Source organism: Canis lupus, chromosome 29 (genome assembly GCF_011100685.1).
Source record: "Canis lupus familiaris isolate Mischka breed German Shepherd chromosome 29, alternate assembly UU_Cfam_GSD_1.0, whole genome shotgun sequence".
Classification (NCBI taxonomy): domain Eukaryota; kingdom Metazoa; phylum Chordata; class Mammalia; order Carnivora; family Canidae; genus Canis; species Canis lupus.
The window spans coordinates 4,269,069-4,293,367 of record NC_049250.1 but is presented as its reverse complement, the minus strand read 5'-3'; the positions used below and the strand labels follow the sequence as shown (position 1 = coordinate 4,293,367).

Genomic DNA, 24,299 nt, shown 5'->3' with positions numbered 1-24,299 from the left:
ACCAAATTATAACCAATGCATTCTTTTACCACAAAGGTCAAATGACTAAAAACAACCTCGGTGTAATTTAATTTAATTCATTTGCTTGCTTTGGGGATTTTTTCTTTTATAACATTTTTTAAAATAACAATAGAATAATTGAACATAATTCTTTTTTCTGCTGATATCAGAATTTATACTCTAAATCAGACCCATGAAGTGTGGCAAAGCACTTTCATCATCTAATTTTAAGTAAACAGTATAATATTTTACTTTATAGGAATTTTGGATCCTGTGACTATCTTTCACTTTCAGTACCCAACCGAGTCTACAGGATCTCAAAGCCATGTGTATATTAACTTCTACTTATTGATTTTATTTTTCCTATTCTTCTCCTCTTTATTTCAAATTTCTCACTTTTTTTGCATCTTGCTATATTACATATAGGTAATAAAAAGTTATAACCTATCTTATACCATTTAAAATATAATAGGGCATAAATTTAGAAAAGATAAGCAATAACATTAGGCAAACTTAATGAAATATTTGCAAATAATAATATTTTAAGAAAAATGAGGATTACTATGTCTAATGATAAAATAATATTTGTGTAAGTAGCAGAACAAACATTGAGGTCTAAATCACAAGTAAAATTTCAGATCTTTCATTTTCTTAATATTTTGTTAGTCTTTCCATTTTCTAGCTTGTTTAAAATTCTTTCTCTAAAAATTACAAAGAATAAGTTTATGAAAGAAGACGTGAATGTGATTTTAAACAGATATGAAACGGAAATTTTAATACCAGAAATAGCAAATGGAACTATGAAATATGCAACTTTTCTCGTATTCAATATGTAAAGTACAGTTGATTGTGTCAGTATCGATCCTGGAAATCATGCTATAGATTGCCATTTTTCTAGGCTGAAATATAAGAATGTTAGGTCAAGACATGACTAACAGATTGAAAAGGGAGAAGTTGCCAGGCAGCCTTACTCAATCAGACTTACTTATCTTACTCAGCGCTTATTATTCAATCTTACTCAATTGTTCTAAACTTGTACATTTCCATGCCTTAATAATAGCTATTGGTTCTCTTAAGTATTTTCTCTAAACATTATTTCTAGAAAAAAATGTTGATAACACTTTGAAAACATGTAGATTGAGAAGTTCTTTTTTTATTTTTTTTATTTATTTATTTTTTTTAGATTGAGAAGTTCTATAGCAATATTCAGTATTTACATGTTTTATGCAGCCATCTGATAAATAACCTCTTTAGGTTTTTTCTATGGAAAAAAGAAAAAGACATTTTATTGACCTATTGCTTAGATACTCAAGTAGAATTTCAAAGCAAGTTCATTTGCACAGATTTGTTTATAATTGCGATATGCTAGTAAACCACTATTTTATGAGAAATTTTAATAGAAAAAGACCAGCATTCAATCCTCTCCTGCCATATAGAATACAAACTCTATCTTTAAATGGTTGGTTAAAGGTGCAATGCAGATTTCTCTGGTTAGCCTGCAGAGATGTATGAGATTTTAAATTTTGTTGGAAGAAAAATCATTTACTCTCCATGTTCTATCAGGATTGGATATAAAAGCATTTTCATACAAGTTCAGTGGGTTAGAGTTTAAGAAAATGAATGATATTATTTATTATTATTATTATTATTATCATCATCATCATCCTGTTTGGGTAGAAATCTGAATTGGGGTGAGCATATAGTGAAATAGTAACAAAAATAATGTGCACAGGAACCTTCAGAAAAGCAAACATTTTAAAACAGCCTCTGTGACAAATAGTGAGAAGTTATATCAGTTTTTACTTTCAAGTGTATTTTGAAGCCTATTCCTATTCAGCATTCCAAGTAGAATTGGATTTCCCTTCCTCTTTTCCCCTTTTCATTCCAAATTTAGCAGTTGATTGTTGATAATAGCTATTGGTAGATTTTCCAAAAGGCCATTTAAGTTGGTCCATGAGGCAGAACAGACCAGGTGCAAATGACTTAGGTTCTTTGGCAACTATATTAATGTGCCAAGTCTCTAGAGCTCGCACATACCACTCTTGTTCATCTGCATTTAATGGATTATTGTGGTAGTGGAGCAAATCAAAGAAAATAAATTGTGCACAAAAACAATTTGGAAAACTTTACTTCTTAAGCAGAAAAAGGGAAACTTTTCATGATATAGACAGAAGGCTGGTAGTAGGTCATGGGCCAAATTTCAGGTTTTTTCCAAAATAAAATTTAAAATGAAAAAACGCAGGTAGTGTAGAAACTAACACACTGTCTCCTAAGCATTACACAGGAGTTATCTAGCTTAACATTTTCTTTAAAAATGTATTCTTAGCCAAAAACTCATTATATTTGAGGAAAAAGGGTTCCACAAAAAGCAGCTCATTCCGTTTAGTTCTATTTGAATGTATCATGACCGCCTTCCCTCCACTATAACTACATGGCCCGCACACTCTGTTCTTTCATTTTCCAGGTGTCCAACCCCAGGTTGTGATGGTTCAGGGCATGTGACTGGAAACTATGCTTCCCACAGAAGGTAAGATCAATTTCATTTCTTTTTTTTTTTTTAAAGACCTTTACTTATTTATTTGAGAGAGAAAGCAGAGAGCACAAGTGGGGATTTGTGGGGGAGGGACGGAGAGAGAGGGAGAAGCAGACTCCTCGCTAAGCAGGGAGCCTGATATGAGGCTTGATCCTAGGACCCTGGAATTATGACCTGAGCGAAGGAAGACACTTAACTGACTGAGCCACCCAAGCACCCCATGGACCAATTCCATTTCTGAAGTAGGGAAAGCAGAATGTCCCCAGCAATGGCCAGTGAGATCATGTGGTTTGGTTTTGTTCTTTGTTGTCTACATACTTAGTTTGTCCGGCTGCCCTCGTGCCAGGAAAGGTGGTGTCAAAATGACTCCTACAAAGGAAGAAAAAGAAGACCCTGAACTCAAGTGAGTGTGACAGTTGAGGTGTGGCAGTTGAGGTGTGGCCAGATGTAGCTTGTTGGTCAAGCAGGCGGGACATTGGTTGAGATGCAACTGAGCATTGATTGAGGTTGGTGGGGGGCGGGGGGGAGGTTCCCCATTAAATGCAAGGACTGTTGAAGCAGCAGAGAGTCTAAGAGCTTGAGAAAATTGTCTTATTCCTAGCTTTGTGTATGCAGTTCTTTGATAATGCAAAAAAAAAAAAAAAGAGTTTATACTTTATCCAATTGTTTTAAAGAAGAACAGCATGATGGAAGTACAAGCATGACAAGTATGGCAGTGTTTCCAAAAAAACTTTAATTTTGGTTAAGGTGAAATTTTATCTTAAATTTTTGCTCTACAACATTTCTAAACATTATTTAGACATTTACAAACCAACATTCCAGTTCTATGGGCAAGGGGCTATATAATGTCGGGCAACACGGTTAACATCTTATACCCGTGGTCTTTGGTTGGAGGCAGTGTAGCACGGTGCCTATGTGGTTGGCTCTAGAGCTAAACGTGTGGGCATGAACTTGACTCCACTTCTTGTAAAATGGGTGACAAGTTACCTAAGCTCTATAAGCCTCATTTTCCCCACCTAAAAAATGAGATAGTAAACTCTCTGCCCAGTGGGTTTGCAGGGAAGATTGTGTGAGATAATGCGCAAACCTTGCTTAGCTCTGGCCTGTGTCCCACTATTTCTGCTAATATAATGCTGTTTTGCTGGTTGTAGCGGCATTTTAAAAAATTCTTCAATTCCACCAGTTGCCATCTGTATGGTATGGAATTGCCACTGCCTTCTTATTCACCTCGCCACAGTGCTTTGCCTGAGCTATCTGGCTGTCTCCCAGCTGGTAATGTCTCTGTGTGTCTCTCTAGATGTCCTGTGATAGGGTGTGACGGCCAAGGTCACATATCAGGTAAATACACATCCCACCGCACTGCTTCTGGCTGTCCCCTGGCTGCCAAGAGACAGAAGGAGAATCCTCTCAATGGGGCCCCCCTCTCCTGGAAACTGAACAAACAAGAGCTGCCACACTGTCCCTTGCCCGGCTGCAATGGGCTGGGCCATGTAAATAATGTTTTTGTCACCCATAGAAGGTAACATTCGTTTTCTGCCTTTTGTTGTGTTGTGATTGTTGTGATTGTGTGTCACCTCAATGTCTTTGGGTTGAGGGGGGAATCCCTCCTTGAGTTCACTCATCATAGCACTTTAGAGGTTGCAGCGAGTCTTGCCAGATAGATGGTTGACTCCTTTGAAGAATGAAAAATGCTATTTCCTCTGTTTCCAAAAATTTACTACACAGTTTTCAAGTGCTATAGAAACTGCATTTGTTTTTTGTATTCTCAAATTTGCTTATGCTGCTATTTTTTAATGGTTTAGTCTTTTAATGGTTCACTTCAATTTCAAGTGGTGATATTTACTCTATTATGAAGTGTAATTGTAAACTTTCTCTTTACATATTTATGTCCCTCCCTCTCATAGACTGGCTCAATTTCAGGCCAAATTGTAGTTATTTTGCTTCTGGGGAGATGTGACTCATCCCCAGCAGCCAGAAAGAGAATGACACAGTGACTACTAAGTATACGACAGGATGAGAGAGATTTAGAAAACCCTTTATAGTTTCACAATGACTTAATTCCTTTATCACTGAGTGTCGTGGATTTCAATGGAGTCCTTTTTTGGGAACACTGATCTTAGTCCAGCTTTTTGATTCACATTCTACCTAAAGAAAAGGCGCTAGAGATTCACTACACACCTCTCCAATCAAGGAGGGCCCTGCTAGTCTTCTGGCCCCTGTGCATGATGCGGATTTAAAATCCCATGAGGCTTTGGTGAGCCCTGGTGCTTTGCTTGTGAGCAGTATGCACTGAGCAAAACTGGGACATTATGTATCTTGTTTGACTTTAAAGATACATATCAATGGCTTCAGAAATGTAAGCGTCTCAGGAATTGATGTCTTAAGTGGATATACAGTCACATCTGCTTATCGAGAAAACCTACATTTTTTAAGTGGTTTATTTTTTGATTTTCAAATGCATGGTCATGTTCACGACAGCACACATTGTTTTATTCTGAGTTTGTATCCTCATTCCATATTCGGGAATGACAGTCACAAATCAAGTGTGCCTAATGGCATATTAACTGCACAGTAGCTTTACTTTCTTATCATGGACTCAGTAATCTCCATGTTAACACTGACAATGAAATATTAATGCTGGACTATGATGAGCACATCCCTCAGTCGGCAACAACAGAACTATCTTTAAAAATCATGAGGTTTTATATGATGACACTAAGGCTTGGTGAGGATCAGAGCAGCAGGGGCTCTCACTAGGGGCGGAAAAGTAATTGGTAGAGACACTCCAGGTCGCAGAGTGCCTTTAAGGAGTCAAGTTGCAAAAGAGCAAATGAACATGCCCTGCCACCCAGATGCTGAGCTGTCAAGATGATGCCTCAGAGAGTCTCCTGCACACTGCAGCCCAGAGACATGTCTCAGAATGTCTGTGGTAACATCACTCTGCTAAGTCCACTCTGGGAACAACCCACATACCCACTAAGTGTGCAAGTAAACAGTGGTATCTGCATAGGGGGCTGCCACGCAGCAGTCACAATGAAGATGTGTCCTGAGTGAATTTTAGAACAGTGCTGAGTGGAAAAGAATTGCTGAAGAACATGTATGACATACTTCTGTTTCCAGAAAGTTAAAAACAAGAAGCAAAATTCCATTTTAAAAAGTGAGGGAACCATTGACCTACAATTCAAGGCAGTGGTTCTAACTGGGGGCAAGAAAGACAATTGTTGAAGGCATGGGGAGCTTCAGATATGTTTATGGTTGAGGGTAAAGGTATTCACCTTGAGAATATATTTAAACTGCAAATATGCACTGTATGTATCTATGTACATATTACCTGTTTTCTAATAAGAAAAAGAATATTAAGAGTTAAAAAATTAGGCTTCAACATTAATGCCAAGGTACTATTTTCTAGGAAAAAGGAAATAATTATATGTTAAAACAAGTGAGTAATTCAGATTTCACTGTTCTTCACTAGAGAGTTCTCTTGCTACTTGAAAGGTTTAAGAGACTGAATTCACTCTGGGATATCCTCTTTAAGGTGGAATGCTTCTCTTTACTATATGTAGAATGCGATGAAATAGTGTAATAAAGTGCCAAGCTTATAGTCTGGCACATAATGGTGTCGAACCCAGACTATTTCCTTTCCCTTTCATAAAAATTGTATCAACATATGTGTATATATGCAATAATTCGTTAATAATTCATTAAGGTAGGAATGCCTTATGCTGAAAGAGCACGATTTAACCTATGATACACTTTTATACATTCTGCATTTGGCCCTCAAATCCCTGATGCTGTTCAGCACTCTTTTCTATCCCTGACAATAGCTAACATCTATTCAGGGCATGCTCTGTTCCAGTAGAGAACACTGTACTAAGTACCTTAGGTGGTTTATTCCTTTAATCCTTACCAAACCCTGTGCACTACAGAGGTAGTACAATTATCCTCCATTGACAGAAGAGGACAAGCACAGGGAAGTTCAGGAGCTGCCCTTGCACACCGTGTTGGGACCACAGAGCCCCCGTAGTGAGTACCTGCCTGTCCACATCCTTGGCGTTCAGTGGGTCTTGCTGTGTGCCAGACTCAAAGTCTTTCCCCAGCTATTCTCAGAGGTCAGTTTTGTAATTTTTCTCATTCCAACCTGCAGCAAATGGGAAAAATAACAAAATTTAGCTTAGAGGATGATGAAGAGTGATTTGATCCATGCATTCGCATCAGCATCATATTTACAGACTAATTATTTTAAAACTGTGCTTTAAGTCTTGCATGACAGACTTCTACTTTGAAAAAAAGACAGTCTGAGAAGACAAATGATTTTATATTAAAGCACACACACAAGATCTTTGTAGGTTTAGAACCAGAACTTCTATGTGACAAGTAGACCTCATTTAGTGCTGTGCCATAACTGCCATTTTTGAGGGGTATTTTTTTAAGGCTTTTTACTATAAAGAGTGATATCCATATAAATTGTATCACCTACTATTTCACTTTAGAAAGGTAGATGAAGATATGGTCTAAAATTGCCATTATATGCAGAAAAATTGCAAATTGATCAAAACCATGACACATTTTTTCCTGCTTTTGCAATAAGAAGCCTTAACTTTGACAGTGACACCCCAGCCAACCTCCAGCTTTTCCTGAGCAGCAGACTGAAGCTCCATGGACAACGTGGTCATCCTCAAAAGGAAGCATGACTTTTTATAATATTTTCACTTCCAATTTTTTCAGACTTAAGATTTGTTTCCAAACTATAGTTTGGAAGATGTAACTACATTGGAAGATACAAACTATCAAGTGACATTTTGAAACCATATCTTCACTTTCATAACTTGACTATACCCTTTGGTTCTAAGTCCCACAGCTCTGAACCCTTTGCTAGCTCTCCTCACCACTGTGTTACAACAGGGCAATTTATTGCCTTGTTGTTGGAAAAAAGCAGCTTGTTTAGAAGAAAAGTTCTGAGCTATGAATAGCCTTACCATTACCTGACAAGTGGACTTACTACTGGCTACTTTTGTATTTTTTTAAGATATATTTATTTTATTTGAGGGAGAAAGAGAGAGTAATGGGGTGAAGAGGGAGGGGTGGGGAAGGAAGAAGAGAAAAAAAGGGAGAGAGAGAATCCCAAGCAGGCTCCCCACTGAGCACGGAGCCCTTGTAGGGCTCAGTTCCACAACCCTGAGATCATGGCCGGAGCTGAAATCAAGAGTTGGACACTCAACCAACTGACTCACTACAGTTCACTTTAAATCCACCTTACCAATGAAGTATTAATCCTGTTAATGACCATTTTCTGAGAATACACTATGTGACATAAAACAAGACAGACTTGTGCAAACTTTTCAGAAGAAAACAATAATGAAATTTATACAGGCCATACTTCACAGCAAGAAGTTTACAAAATAGATCTGACTCATTGTTGTGTTTGAACTTTTTCATTATTTTATTTTCCTTTGTTAAATATTTCCTAATTTATAAAATTCTGGCAAACCACATAGCCTTCTTTTTTTATATAGTATTATATGCCTATTATTTTAGATTTCATATAATCTCCATATAGAATAACTTTGAATTCACTTAAAAATACATTCATGGGGTGCCTGGGTGGCACAGTTGGTTAAACAACCGACTCTTGGTTTCAGCTCAGCTCATAATCTCAGAGTCATGAGATTGAGCCCCATATCTGGCTCCGAGCTCAGTATGGAGTCTGCTTAGGATTCTCTCTCTCTCTCTCTCAGTCTCTCTCTCGCCCCTCTCCCTCAAAATAAATCAATAAATCTTTTGAAAAAACACATTCATGTAGCAAACATTTATTAAGGGCCATGCTTCAGAAACATTTCTTTTCACTTTGCCAAGTGTCCTAATGTTTGGATTGAAAATGATTGTTTGTACATGAATTGCAACCAAATTTCTGTGGGAAAAAATATTCTAAGTGGCTGATTGTGACAGTTTCTAATGATATTTAAAAACTGTATCCAAAAATACAACAAAATTGCACAAGAATTAATGGTTGCTTAGAACAACAAAATCATCTCATCATGAACTACAGCAAACAAGTTTTGTTCAATGTTGTCATTATCATTTTGGTGCAATTTAAATAAAACAGATGACATTAAAGAAAGGAAGCATAGCTGAAGAGCACAATATTAAGGAAAATGTGTAAACCCCACTGCAGGGCAATACACCATCCACAGGTGTATTATATCTGATTATATTTATAGTGGTTCCTTTCATTCTCCTTTCAGGGTAGAGAATTTTTAGTGAAAAATAATGTCTAAAAAGTTAGAGAATAAATTAGAAACATTCCCATCCCCAAACAGTATGTGATACACCTGTTTATTTTTACTTTTGAGCTTGTATTATTTGGGGTCATGTTATATTGGGTTTGTGTTAATTTAAGTCATTCTGTAAAGATCAGACTACAGTACATAAAAAACAAGAAGAACTATATTCTGCTTTATCATTCAGAGTTTTGACTAGTTTGGAACAATTCTTATTTGTAACATATATGTATCATTTTGCATTTACAGAAAATAAAGTAACCACTCCTAAAAAAGGCACTTACATGAATGCAGAATGGTAACATTTTAACAAGATTAATTAAATGATAACAGCAGCAGCTATTTGAATTTTGATTTAAGGAACAAAAACACAAAACATTATTACATTATCTGAGAGCCTTTGCTTTCATTTTCATAAATATTATGTTATTTCTACAAAGAGACTACAGATTATAGTGTAATTAATAGGCAAAGACTTAGTAAGTGGTGAGTAGAAAACTAATTTTTGTAAGAAATAATGTGTTAAAAAGAAGAAATAATATGCATTTCACACATTGGTATAATTTCTATTCTCACAGCCTATCTGGATGTCCTCTAAATGCACAAGCCATCAAAAAGGGCAAGGTCTCAGAAGAACTAATGACCATCAAGCTCAAAGCAACTGGCGGTAAGAGCACAGGGCTGGAGGTTGCCATCCTTACCAAGGTCTCAGCCATAGTTCCCCAAAGCATTCACATGCCACATTATTCTCTATAAGGGAAGTGCAGTTTTAATGTATAAGAAGGACACTTTCCTTAAATTTGAACTAAAACTATAACTTCATCTAAAAAACAATTACTTGGGTTTTTTCCTTCCTTTCTCATAACTATCTCCAACACAGAAAATCAAACAGTGTTATTCAAGGGATTAAGACATACAGGCTGAACTTTTGTCCTTCAGTCCTCAAAATGACCACTTTTGCATGAGCATGAGTATGTGTGTGTATGTATGTGTGTGTTCCTGGTGTAAGCCTTCTGTCTAATTACAGTTTTTGGCATTTATCTTTGGGTCATTAAATTTTGTTTCATCCTCAAAATGATATTTTTATGACGAATCTGGATTATTTAAATTTATATCTATATTTCCCTACATATCTCCCTAGTGTCCATGCCTTATCAAAGTTAATAGACGCAGTTTCTGAGCTCTGAGTTAATAGATGCAGTTCTGAGCTTTGGATCTTCCAATTTTCTTTTGATTCTTGAGTTCTTTTCCTAAGACTTCTCATCAATACCATCTCAGGGAAGTGTTGTTTCCTTAGAACATCACCCTAAAGTGTCTGGAAACAATGGCAAAGCATTGTTATGCTTTGGAAGATTTATTTGATGGATCTTTGGCACATAACTGGAATGAGGTAACCATTTATACTTTATTTCTTTGAAAGTATTGCCCAATATTTTTAATTTGCCTATAATTTTTTTAAAAAGAAGGTATACAGTATCTGAGGGAGGGAAGCACTTTTGAGCTTCCTACTCTTTCCTTGTGAGGCTTTCATCTGTTGCCAGATGCATACTTCAAGTGGTCCTTGGGGGCCACCACTAAGAGATGAAGGGGGTCAATTTGCCTGTGGAGGAGGAATAAAAAAAGTTAGAGGTTCGGGACTGTGTTGGACATTCTTCCCAACATTTAAATGCTAAGTTAAAGTGCTTTCTCTAGATGTTTTCATTGTTCTTTGGAAATATTCTCCATTTCTCAACTGCCTCTTAGAACTTTTTCTGTGAAACTGGCACAATTTAATATTTATTTATTTATTTATTTATTTATTTATTTATTTGTCACCTTATTTCAAGCACTATTTAAATGATGGGGGGTGCAATGTTACATTTAGAAAAAGCTACTTAGAAGTTAATTCAAAAAATGAGGCAAAAAAAGGGATCCCTGGGTGGCTCAGCAGTTTGGCACCTGCCTTCAGCCCAGGGTGTGATCCTGGGGTCCTAGGATTGAGTCCCGCGTCAGGCTCCCTGCATGGAGCCTGCTTCTCCCACTGCCTGTGTCTTTGCCTCTCTCTCTCTCTCTCTCTCTCTCTCATAAATAAATAAAAATAACTTTTTTAAAAAAGAGACAAAAGGATATCAAAGATAAGAAGGCAAAGTGGGAGAAGCCTGAGGATAATAGAAGGAATGTGTGAAGCAAGCCATTTCACAGTGGGTAAGAAGAAATCTCAGGTTTGACTTTCGGCTTTTTAGACGCCAAAGCAAAAGGAGAATGTAGTCACTATGAGACACTGTCAGTGAGTAAATTCAGAGTAAAACTTTCTCTGGAACTGAGTGCATGAAGAAAATATTTCTTATGTATCTTCATTATAAGAACACCAGTAACACCGTTAACAGTAAATATAATAGAAATCACAGGCTGTTCCTAATAAAGAGAACAAGGTGGTGAGCTGTTGGCAGTATAGCAAACTACAGTGAAGTTTTACGGAGTGCCAGTGAGATATGGGCTGCGTGCGCACAGCTGATAGATGGTGATAGTAACTTGGGAGCAGCTGGACTGCACAAAGGGTACTTTATAAATTGAGCATCTTCAGCTGAGCTTTCATAGGACATGAAGCAGCAGCAAGATGGCTGGACCACATTGACTAGGGTCTGAAGTGCATTTATTCTAAATGGCTCAGAAAACTGGAAAAGCACGTGTTTTCATAATCTGAGGAGCAAGGGGCTAATGCTCATCTAAAGCCTGAGAACCTACAATGACTTGTGTCTAAAGAATAATCCACCTGAGTTCAGGTCGGTGGTCAGTGGAGGGTCAGGGAGGGCCTAGAGTCATGTGAGGTCTTCTCTAATGATGTGCCAGCCCATAGTCCCCTACTTTAAAGCTTGGACACAGCCATGGTTCCCTGGATGATTTTTAAAGCAGGTGTAACCTAATATTCCTAAATATTAGGTCCTAAAAAGCAATCAAATTGCAATAAACTGTAAAGTGCATATGACTTTAAATGTCTTGGTGTGCTATATTAGGTTAAAATAAGTACAAATCATTCAGGCAATTGGTTGGATTACATAACATGTTAGGAGAATTTGACCTACAAACCAGTTAAAACATGGAAGGTCTACACCAAAAACATTTACATTTATTTTAGAAAAATTGATCTTCTCCATCCTCGCCATAATTAAATTTTCACGTTAATTTCTTAAAGACCATTAGTATTCTCCTTGATAATAAAATTCAAACATCTGTACATGAATGACTGCTTGCTTTTCTGTTCTTTGTGGGACAAGTTATAATGGTTGACCTTTGTATATGTTCTTATGTTTAGTAGACCCTTCTAGTTCTTTCCCTGTGGCAAAGTTCCATGGTCTAAATATTGTAATACATTATTCTTTTCTGGATAGAACACTGTCTAACTACTTACAGCCCTTTATAAGTTGAGCATACAAGTATATACATCCCTTATAAATTTATACAGAACATGAAGTATTATTATAAATTATGTAATCCCTAATTATGTATATTAGGCATAGATCTGTACTGAGTAAAGAAAGCATATTCCCTTGCTTTTAAATAGGTGCACCCTATAAAGAAACAGGGCCACTGATATATTCCTACTAAAATATTTAGTGAAAATTTTATATGGTTTCCTTGGTCAACAATACTGTCTAGTCTACCCCAGCACTCTGCTTCTACTCTTTATTCTATTGTGTATGTATCTGTCAAGGAACTTTAGTGTACACATTTAATTGATAATTTCAAATCAGATTAAATATCCATGAGTAAAGGTAGCATTATAATGGTTAAGATAACATATTCTAGAGTCAGAGAGCTTGTGTTTTGAATCCCAGCTCTATTGCTTATTCCTTAACTTCTTCATGTCTTGGCTTTCCCATCTATAAAGTGTGGTAATAAGTGTATCTGCCTCTTGAGGTCCTTAAGAAAATCAAATGAGTTAATATTTTCAAGTACAATGTGAAATTCAAAGGGCATCCTCTCATACTCAGTGATGGAGGCTCTTAAAGACAATGTATCGAGAGGAGGTTGGCAGATAGATTGATGGAAATAGATAAGGTAATGTATTCATGGAAAAAAATTACAAAGAGATTGGCTAAAATATCTACCCCTCCCAAAATAAAATAAAATAAAATAAAATAAAATAAAATAAAATAAAATAATCTCCCCAAATCCCAGAAATCATAATGAAAACATAGTTCACTTACTCATTAATTGCATGAGAATTTATTGAGTGCCTATTATGTGTTAGATCTTGTCACGTATTTCTTATTTGAGGTCTCATTTCATGACCATACCTTCCCCCAGGCTTCTAGGTACCTTTTGTTCTCAAGCATCTTCCAGATGGCCCCATCTTGATCAAGAGGCTTGAGTGTCGTCACTAACATTGGACGCCAGGGGAACGTAAATCCTAACTAGAGCTCAGTACCAAGAGCCTGAGCTCTCAGAGTCTTCTCACAGCATTCATGACTTAACAGCCAAAATTAAACTCTTGATTTTCCTGCTGGAAGCTGCTGCTCCTGTAGGCTCTCTCATCCCAGAAATGCCACTAGTTGCCCAGCTGCTCAAGCAGAAAGACATAGTCTTCCTTGATTCCTCCCTTCTGTCATCCCCTTCCTCCCATTCATCACAAGCACTGTAGATCCCACCTACAAAGCATATGTTGAGTTGAATTCTATTAACACTACTTTCACTGCCATGGGGCAAAGGACCATCAGACAAGCCAGGACCCCAGCGATAATTTCTTAACCAGTCTTCTGGTTTCTGCTCTCTCTCCCTCTCACCTCATTCTCCACTCAGAACTGAGTTATGCTTTTGAAAAGTCAACCAGATCACATCAACTTCCCTGCTTAAAATTCTTCACTTGCACGGAGAATGAACTCAGGCTCTTTGTGAGGTCCCCCAAGACCTGTTCCCTCATTCACTGTGCTTTCACTCAAAAGTGCCTTCTTACAGTCTTGGGAGCAGAATTCCCATTCCCTTCCCACTCCAGGCCTCTGTGCTCCCTACTCTCTCCTCTGGGATCTTCGGTCCAACCCAATCCCAAGCTGTTCATTGATGCATTCATGCCTGCCTTTTTACTCTGTCAGTAAAGTCTTAGATCAAAAGAGGCTTCCCAGCGAGGGTTCTCAATATACCCTGCTTGTTCCTTTCATGGTTCTTCATATTTTATCAGTGATTCCTTGCTTATTGTCTGTCTTACCAGATATCATGTAAGAAAATATCATCCTCCAATGTGGAATTTTATTGCAAAAAAATAGAAAGGAAAAACAATTTAGCAAAGAGAGCAATAGAAGTTTTCATTTGCTCAAACCAGAAAAATCTCAAATGCTGATAGCACTAAGAATGCCTGTTTGACTGATAACCCATGCTCCCTGGTGCTGTCAGAAACAAGTCTGGGACTGAGATCCCACTCATCTGAGAGAAGATCCTGTGGTAGGATAACAACTATAAGACTTGGTGCTCAGAATGCAATACAGTTCCCCAGATTCAGCCAGCCAGTTCAGAATAAATCCTGTGTCCTAGGTATTATAGATCCACTAGTGTGGTCCTAGGCCATTGTTTATTGTTTTCTTAGGAGCTGTGTCACACTGTTGACTCATATTCAAGTTGATCTATGTACTAAAATACCTAGATCTTAGTTTTTGGTTTGCTTTTTTTCTTCATTGAATCTCAAAGCCCAATATCAGATCAATCTTGTGACATACACTCTTCATCGATGCATGCATGGCTCACTTCTATTTAGGTAGTTAGATACTTATAACGAAGCAGTAAGTACCCACAAAACGGCCACCTGCTTTATCAAGCTTGATGTAAACTTTCAGGGCTTACATTTTTCACCATGTTATTGGTGAGAGTCATCCGTGTCATTTTGGTGGGCGTGCGGTGTATTTCTAGGGTTTCCAGGGCTGCTGTGCCATGCGCTATGTTCATCTTGTGTGTACCTCCCTGTGTGCTTGTGTTTGTCTCAAGTGTGTACCTAGGGATGGGATTGCTGGGTCACAGACACATGAAGTTCACCTTCGGTGAACAATGAACTATTTTCCAGAGTAGTAGTAACCCCAGGGCAGTATAAGAGGCTAGAACTCTTTCAGACAAATTTTCAGTTCCCTCATCCTTGTTCTCGTGAATCCAATCCTATTAAATGCAGACGCATAAGTTTACATTTATTCCCCCTTAATTGTTATCATGTGTTTGGTTTGGATTCATTATTCAGGACAGTTAAAATCACCTCACATCCTGCTTCTGTCTTCTTTAATATAAGCTACCATTCCCAGCTTTAAAAAATACAAAAAAAGCACTTATATTCCTTCTATAAAACAGTGATGGGAAGTAACTCCATTCATTGAGCACCTACTATACGTTCAGCACTTTATTATTTATTGCATTCATACTCACAACAGAGATTTTATGTCTATTTTATTGAAGAGGAACCTGGGGCACAAAGAAAGTAAGTTGTGCAGGTTCAAGAACAAGAGTCAAGGCCAGCATTCAAACCCCAAAACCCATGTTCCCTCTCCTAGATCACATTGCTCCTTATCCAACTCTACATAGGGAACACAAATTCTGTGTTCCTGGGACTCTAAGCCACCTGCCAGCACCTCAGCTCTCCTCCAATGATGGTTCATAAGGTCACAGACAGGGAATAAATATATAAGTAGTCAACATAATTCATGTCGTAACTGTTCTCACAGCACTGTGTATGAGACGAAGCATGGGCTCTGCAATTCTTTCATAGCAGGCGGGTTATACAGCCTCTGTCAGTGATGAGGGTGGCTTCAGTTAGCCTCTGTAGGTCTCAGTGTCTTCACATGTGCAAAGGGTATCATGGAACATGCCCTTTAGTGTGCAGTGAAGTTTAAATGAGAAATTATTTGCAGACATGTCCAGCAGCACATCTGGAACATAAGGGCATTACATTAAATGGTAGTACTCTAGTACTCTTCTGCTTCCTTTTCTTACAAAGGAATTCAGTCCTGGAACTCTTTAACCCACTTTTTTAGAATCTTGGGAATGGATTTGGGTAAAAATTCAACATTTCAAATTAAAGTATAATTTTCACTTAGCAAACCACCAATTTAAACGTAAAATGACTCATCTTGTCACTGTCTCATATTTTGTGTTTGAACTCAGATAGTCTGACTTTTTGTAGGTTTAGAGAGTGATGAAGAAATTAGGCATTTGGATGAAGAAATAAAGGAACTGAATGAATCCAACCTTAAAATTGAAGCAGATATGATGAAACTTCAGACACAGGTAAAAACAACAACAACACAACAGAAAAGCTGTTAGTTATTTTTAAAGTGATCACAATCTTTAGTGGAGGCAAAACATTAAACTGTTAAACATTCATTGCACTACAAATTAAACTGATCTCTTACGATGAAAAAACTAAGCGTGCCTCAATGACACTGTTACTGTAAAGCTTGGTATAGCTAGATCACCTGGGCCATCATTGATTGGGTACCTGTAGGCAGAGCTACTCATATTTTTGCCTTGGGTGCAGTAAAGCCAATTGTCCCGTACCTAGAGTCCTACACAGCACATGTGCTTTAGAAAAATTGTTACGAGAAGATATGAGAGCAGTTAGTTTTATTCAATATTCAAATAAACAGAGCACCTTTGCACATTTAATTTTCCTAGAACATCTCTGAATGTGTATCTGTTAGAAACGATTGTTTTTGGAGATTTTTCTGGACAGACTCTTTACTGAAAAATCCAAGCAATTTCTCAATTATATATTCTCCCGTGTAATATCACCCCATCCTCTAGATTTATCCAAATGGAAAATAAAGTTCAGTCCAGTTTTTTTTTAAAAAAAAAAAAACACTAATAATGACTATATTACAACAAGTCAGAAGGAAAAGAATAATGAGCCAAATCCTGCAGAAGTTCCTTTCCCTCTTCTGCACTCTCCTGAAATGAGGGGTTTGGGGGCCTCTGTGGTTACTGACTCTCAGAAATCCTCACTCATAGCAGCTTAAGACAGAAGGTTTCAGTCCATTTGAAACACAGGTCTGGTTTCCTTACCCACTGTGACTAGTGTCTAATCTTTCATTAATAGCAGCCAGATCCACAAAAGAGCTTGATGCACTGGTTTACAAATCATAGGACCTCCTCTTGAGAACCATTAGTGAAGACAGCAAAAGCCTCTGCCCTCAGGCAGCTCAAAGTCTAGAAGGGGGACACAGATAATAACAACAAAGTCATAAATGACTAATTACACTGTATGGGACAAGGCGACAGGGAGAAGCAGCCAGGTTTCAATATAAAATAGGATAGCCAGCCTCAGGAGGAAGGACACATGTTGGCAAAGACTTGCGAAGCTGAGGGAGGTAGTCACATAGGTACAGGGGACAGTGTTTCAAACAGGAAAAACCACAAGTGCAAAACCCCTAAATCTTGAGAGGGCTCAGAGTTCTGGGAAAAAGCACAGTGAGCACTTCTGCAGGCAAGCAAACAAGGAGGGGGAATCAGAAGAGATGAGTCCCTGACGTAACACATGGAGCACCCCAGGCCGTATTAAAGATCTTGGTTTTTATTCTGAATGAATGCAGAACTGTTACAGGGTTTTGAGCCCATAGTTAACCCAATCATATTTGACCTATATCCTGACTCACATTTTAAGAGACTTGTATTGGTAGCTGCACGGAAGACAGGCCACAGAGATTGTGTGGGGCCAAGCCAGGTGCAGGGCTGCCCATGAGAAGGCAGTCATGGTCACCTGGAAAGCTGGCCCAGGGGCCACTAGTGCAGGTAGGGACAGTCTCCATCTTGGATATTGGGAAAGAGAAGCACAGTGGATTTGAAGTATGAGAGAAAGAGAGCCTTAAGGGATACCTTGAAGGCCTGAGTGATATTCAAGTTGGGAAGGTGAGGACTGCTTGGACATACTGAGCTTGAGATAGCCACCATGTAGCCACATGGAGATGTGGAATTTGCAACTCATGGGAGAAGTCCGGGATAAAGACAAAAGCTTGGGAATGTGATTCCCAAACTTAGAGCAATATGAAGGGTTGCAGTTTCATGAGGAGAAGGTGCAAAGTACACATTCCTTGGCAGTTCCGTTCAGCTGATGCCTTTCTTTGAGAGAGAAACATCTTGCACTCCTTCAGATTCAGCAGCTCACATTCCCAAGTTATTTCAATTTCAGATCACATCTATGGAGAGCAACCTAAAGACAATAGAGGAGGAGAACAAGCTCATAGAACAGAACAATGAGAGCCTGCTGAAGGAGCTGGCCGGACTGAGCCAAGCTCTCATCTCAAGCCTTGCTGACATTCAGCTCCCACAGATGGTAAGTGCAAGGCAGGACGCCCGCTGCTCCATCACAGTGGCAGCGTGCGGCCCATCCCCAGCCACCAGGTACTCTGACTAGCAACAACCTCCCTCATGGGCACCGTGACACATACAGACAGTAAATTACCTTAAGGCCAAGGGTTTTTGATACTGCAGCAATCAAAGGTGAGAGTTTATTTAAAACTCGTTTTATAATGTAATATGGATGTCAGAGGCCAAAGCTCCCTAAAAGTTTGTTTCCAAATAGAAAGCTTAGAGGGCTTACAGCCATTTGTACCATCCACCCAACTCAAAAACCATAAAAAATTTAAAAAAAAAATTTAACTTGGTATTAAGGAAGAATATACTTTAGGAAGAACATACTTAAATTCTTATGTGGAATAAAAAAGTGAGCAAGGCATCCTTATTTTCAAAACCTAAATATATATTTGAGTTTTGACAGCTACTTAAAATTCATAGACAATTAGTTCCTCTCATATTTTCATAAATATAACAAACATTTGGAAGAGAGGCTACATTGTTCAATGCTTTTAATTTCCTTAATGCTTAGAACAAATTTTCTAAAGCTGCAAATTTTATATAGAGAATGATTTAGGGAAGCATTTATTTAATGAAAAAATATGATTGATTTACCTGAAAGCAATAAATCCCTCAATTTACTCAATTTTGCAGCATGGAGCCCTCATCTTATTCAATCCCAAATGTGTCTCTTGACAATAAACAAAATCAATAAAGTAATAATAACACAAAGGAAAATAAACTATTTTATGACCAATATTAAGGTAAATTATTGGATATTATTATAATATTATTTATGAACACTTGTCTAACTCATACTTGAGATTTGTATTCATTGCAATTTTTTCCTTCACAAGTGCCATAAAAATAACTGTTATGGTACAAGGGAATTTCACCTTGTAGAGCTATATGCGAGGCATCCTAGTGGTGATTTTTAGGGCTGAATACAGTAAACGTTCACGCAAACACCTAAGACTGAGCCTTGGTCTTCCCATTCTGTAGTTGAGGGAATCAAAGCTCAGAGAGTTCATTCATGTGATCAAGGCTCCAAAGCCAGATGAGCCCAGCTTTGCTATGTGGCCTCGATCCACTCCGTGGCCCGGGTCCTCATCCAGTTATGAACACTCCAAGAAACACATGATACAGCAAAGGCAGAAACTAAAAGGGAACAGAAAACTGTGGTTAGTCAATACTTATAATTCAGATCAGTATTTTGCTGAGCACAGCAAAATTATCTTCCATTTAGCAAGCCTACCTTCTAAATAACAGCAATAACAGTAACATATTTTATAGCTAGAGTATTTAGACCCTTTTCAAGTCCTTCCTTGCAAGTATTTTGTGAAGTAAAGCACATGTCACATGTATTCAAAAAGGGGAACACGCAGGCACCAGGAAATGGTCCGTAGCATGCCCTTCGTGTCATGCATTTCCCTTCAAGCACACATGTGATTTACACAGATCATGGGATCACTCTCTGAAGTCTCACATTAGGCAAAGGTGCTACCAAAACACACAAAGAAGATTAAGAGATAAGTAGATCTGGACTTGGTGAATCTGATATACTACCCGGAACGGAGATAGAAAAATACAAGAATATATTACAATGATGCCACAAGGGAAAAATGTGCAAAAAGGTGTCTGAGGATGAAAAAGGAAAAAATTCCACCTGGTTAGTGAGCAACTGGCTCAGATCTTAAAGTCCTTAAGTTCCAGGCCAGGGCTGTCAAAAGAGTTCAAGGAAAGCCTTCCTCCGTGGCCTCTGAACATTCCCTTTGGCAGATAGAAGGTCTGTGCTGAGCTGAGCATGTGCCATTGAAGCTGGGGCGGCCTCTGGAGAGGGAGTAGTGCAGCTTCCAGGGGTCCCGCTCCGTAGCCAGACATCGACCTGATGCGGCTCCAAACTGACCACAGAGTATTGACAACCACAGCAATCCCATTAACGGAGCAGAGAGTGAACGGATGAATCACAGCACACTCAGCCCCTCCCCATCTCCCCAGACTCCAGCAGCCTCCCCCTCCGACTCTGGGGCCACCGCTACTCTTTTGTGTTACTTGGTCCTCCTTTTGTCCCCGCCCGGATCACTCTGATTGGTTCAATGTGTTTTGCCTTCCTTTAGGGGCCTATCAGTGAGCAGAATTTTGAGGCCTATGTAAATACACTCACAGACATGTACAGCAATCTGGAACGGGACTATTCCCCGGAATGCAAAGCTCTGCTGGAAAGTATCAAACAGGCAGTGAAGGGCATCCATGTGTAGGACCACAGCGCTGCCGGCACCGGAAACTACGAACAGCCGGAGGTTGCCGCACTGCATTTACAATTGCAACATTGCACTAATTTTTTTCCCCCAGCTGACATAAAAAGGAAAGAAAAACTATGATAGACTCTTTGGATTAAAAGCAATGCAGTCAAATACTAGATCTTATTTATTTTCATATGTTTTAATTTTATTTCTTCATTGCACTCTTTTGGCTTTGTTTGGTTTTTTTGTAAAGTATATGTAAAATAAATGTGACATTTTTATATTTTATTTATTTCTAATCGAAGAGTTTTTTATCTTTTAGCTGCATTTTGAAGTCTGCCATATTTTTACAAGTGTGTTTATTAATTTATTTTCCAATAGAATTTAAATAGAAATGCGATTCTCAAATCACATATCTTGCTGGGTTTAAATGAGAAAAAGAAAAGTGAGACGTAAATCCTTGTCTAAGGACTGCACTATGGTCCAGTTTGATTTTTATTGCACACTTTTTTTCCTCCCTTTCACTGGCTTTTGTATTTATAAATGGGCTGGCCGTGAGGTGCGGGAAGAAATAAGCAGATAGATGGCGCCCACTAGCGGGAAATGCGCACTCGCAGAAGCACAGTGTGCTGGGAAACAGCCTGCTCAGAATTTGTTAGCAATAATTAAATATAGCAATCAGCAAAGTATTCGACTTGGCTGTACGGTTTTAGTTAATATGAATTATTTATTTGACATGTTTTAAAGAAACATAAGCTTTTTTAGTGATGCAGATTTGTCTGTTTGTTTTTCAAGTCATATCAGATAGTTGGCAACTCTTATCCCAAGATGAGAAATAAGACTTGATGTGACCAGCCAGGCTTTCCTGCCATATGTTGGTACAATATACAAGTGACAATATTGATGTAGATTTGTACTTAGCAAATACAAACACATCCAAATGGAAAATTTTGTAGATACCATATCCCTTGAAATAGCATTTATCTTACTGGGTGAACTGGAAAGGAATGGGAAATATAATAACACACGAAAAAAAACATTACTCCGATCTAATTACTTTAAACGCTGGTGACATTGTCTTACCCTCTTTAGGCAACAGGAAAACTTTCAATTTGATTTAAAAAAATCTTTCCATAGAACTACAAGTGCTACAAAGTATACACACTCACACCCACAGACACATACCCACAGATAGACACACTCACATAGACTCACACACGCATGAAATTGAGCCTGAAATCTTGATTTTCTGGATGGATCAGAGTTTAGTAGTTGCTATAGTGAAGGCAATGTCTATTTCAGGGATTGTAAAGTAGTTAAGCATTGTTTCAAAAGTTTTTTTATATTTATTTTTTTTAAGAAAAAGGTATAGACAACCAGCTAAACTGCCTTTTTGGTGTGCACACACACCTCGTGTGCAATGTGCCTCCGTGTAAATGGACACTTGAACTTAGTGTGGGCTTAATTTTCTGTGCTATAACAAAAGTGTTTATTTTTTATTAGCCTCATGGATATGTAGATTGAATGTGATGGCACTCACAGGCTTGATATATTCCACTGTTATTACTGTTACCTGCACAAATTGAAAGTAATATCAACAGTAATTCCACTTCCATGACACTGTGGTCATTGTTATGTACTAAGTGGGGATTATCTTCGGTTTGGGGTTTATTTGAACCCTTGAATCTTAGTTTAGTGAAAATGAAATGTCTGTTCTTAGGTAGGAACGGTGTTTATTTAAAAATCAATTTTAAAAAAAAGAGCTACCATATGTGCTGTCTATTATAAATGGGACACCAAACGAAATTTTCTATTAAAGTTATGTACTTGCAAACATTTTGCTATACAGTACTTAATAGATGCATACAAATAAGTTCACTTATTACAAAGACAAAAGTTTAATTTGCTAAATATTTTAACAAGTTTGTTATATATTTTATTTAATTTAAAAGAAATCTCTTACCAACCTATGTATTTATTACTATAATTTACTATGACTTCGGGTTAATTTATTTGTGTTTGCATAGTTTGAGCAGACTGTTTTGTGAAGTATGTTTGTATTTATTTGCCTCCTTTGTACTTGATGTGTTTTGTAATGTGCACTGATTTTTTTCCTTTCAACTCTGTTAATGATAGATACTGTAAATTGGGTCTTTTGTAAACAACAAAAAGGCAATGATGTATGCATTTTTTTTTAATTTGAAGTAGCTTGTTTGTATACTGTTTCTTCAAACAATTAATATTTCTTACATCAAAGCAACAAAATTGTGTTCAGTGCTGTACATTTGGTGTATGGTAGGAAATAAAAATTGATAATGAGTTTTGCTGTGTTGTTTCTTAGGGTACTATATCGAGACCATTATCACCATTCCATGAAAAGCACTGTCCCAGAGGAGTTATGCTGAGGCAGACTGCACCAGAGTCAGGTAGCACCGATGCATTTCAGTTCTCCCAACCTGGCTGATTATTTCATCCCAAGTGGACAGGATTTTTTGCCAGTTAAGAAGTTGTCACAGCCTTTGGTTCAGCTTACACATCCAGAACAGAGAATACCTTTGATGTAAGGGAAAACTTTGCTAGCACTAAGAGGTGATTCACCTGTATCTAGTGAATGATAAGATATAGGCCCCACCCTGCTAATCCCACAATTGCTTTGGGTACTGACTGTATCTCTATATTCATACAAGCCAGCTGAACTCAAATTAAAGAAAGAAAAAGAATAATTAATTCTTGACAGCGCCTCCTTGGCTTGTGTGTTTTTCTTATCTAATGTCAAACAGCTTAATTTAATTTTCCAGTTTCTGCTCAGAAATACACATCTCTAAGACTAGTTAACACTTTATACTCAATGTAGTAAGCCCCATGTAATTCGTGTAATGAAGAAAAATTGACTGAAGAGAAGTCTGGATCCCCAGAGGAACATCAGGACTATGCTTGGGTAAACCCACACGGGACAGGGATTGGCACACAGCAGTTAATGCACAATATAGCTTGCTCGGAGTCACCAAATTTATTCATGCCAAATGTATGTATGATACATCCTGTGAAAACATATCACAAGATGCAAACCTGCTCAGCCATGTTCTTAGTTTATGCTTCACAGAGGATGTGCATATTGCTCTGATTGGGATTTTACATTAGGAACTGGTGTCTGTGTCCCTGTCTCCCAACATATCAGAAGAGGAGTAGCAGTCAGTCCTATTGGAAATAAGAGAGTGATCAGTAGACTTCATACATTCGTACAATAGACCTTTAATTCGAGGGTGTTTATGCCACGCCCTCTTCCTGGCTTCCATGTCCTCTTCCCCAGTGAGGGACAGTGAAATGAGTGATAGGTGCTGTGATGACGGTGCATTCGGGCTCCTATGGAAACAATGGGCAGGGGCACACAACAAACTCAGTTCCAGGAAAAGTGCTGGTTACAGGGGCATGGGGCATCGCAGGCAGCGTGAACTGCATGTGCAAAAGCATGCTGGTGAGACAAATCATCAGCCAAGCACCCTAAGGTAATGAAAATATATATAAAAAAAAAAGTAGGTAGTGAGAAGAGAGGTGAGGAGCCAGGTAGGTGTCAGAGGGGGCCACCCACACCAGCCACGATGAAGGTGCCAATTTCCAAGAGCAGACTGTGGAATGCCAAAGGAAGGTTTAAAACCAGAGAATGATGAGATCAGATTTCCACTAGAGATAATCATTCTAGCAATTCAAACAATAATAGCTTTTACATTAAAGCAGGAAAAATGTTCAGTGCTGTCTGTACCTTTGCTGTATGCAGAACATGAAAATCGATAGTGAGTATTGCTGTGCTTGTTGTCAGGCTACGACTTAGAGACTGTTTTTATCGTTCCGTGAAAGGTGCTGGGGCCTTCAGACACAGAACTAGAATGCTTCTGCTTGAACCAATATCCTGATGAAAAATAAGGGATGCCTCACTAGAAAAAGTTTTAA

General features: G+C 38.1%; 1 protein-coding gene and 1 long non-coding RNA gene across 8 annotated transcripts in view; one reads left to right on the top strand and one right to left on the bottom strand.

The window, feature by feature from the left end:
- Window positions 1-22,672, top strand: part of ST18 (ST18 C2H2C-type zinc finger transcription factor) — a 145,591-nt gene extending 122,919 nt beyond the window's left edge. For all 7 annotated transcript variants that reach the window (XM_038579292.1, XM_038579290.1, XM_038579291.1 and 4 more), the window contains 7 exons: window positions 2,465-2,527; window positions 2,856-2,936; window positions 3,831-4,052; window positions 9,390-9,478; window positions 15,944-16,047; window positions 17,945-18,088; window positions 20,226-22,672. In XM_038579292.1, coding sequence (XP_038435220.1) covers window positions 2,465-2,527; window positions 2,856-2,936; window positions 3,831-4,052; window positions 9,390-9,478; window positions 15,944-16,047; window positions 17,945-18,088; window positions 20,226-20,366 — 844 coding nt within the window. In that variant the 3' untranslated portion in view covers window positions 20,367-22,672. The remainder of the gene's footprint in view (window positions 1-2,464; window positions 2,528-2,855; window positions 2,937-3,830; window positions 4,053-9,389; window positions 9,479-15,943; window positions 16,048-17,944; window positions 18,089-20,225) is intronic.
- On the bottom strand, window positions 16,105-20,072 carry LOC119866695. The gene is made up of 3 exons (XR_005380949.1): window positions 19,775-20,072; window positions 19,005-19,266; window positions 16,105-17,965 (listed from the first exon to the last, which is right to left on the bottom strand). It is a non-coding gene; the product is annotated as an uncharacterized LOC119866695 (long non-coding RNA).
- Window positions 22,673-24,299: the final 1,627 nt, after the last annotated feature.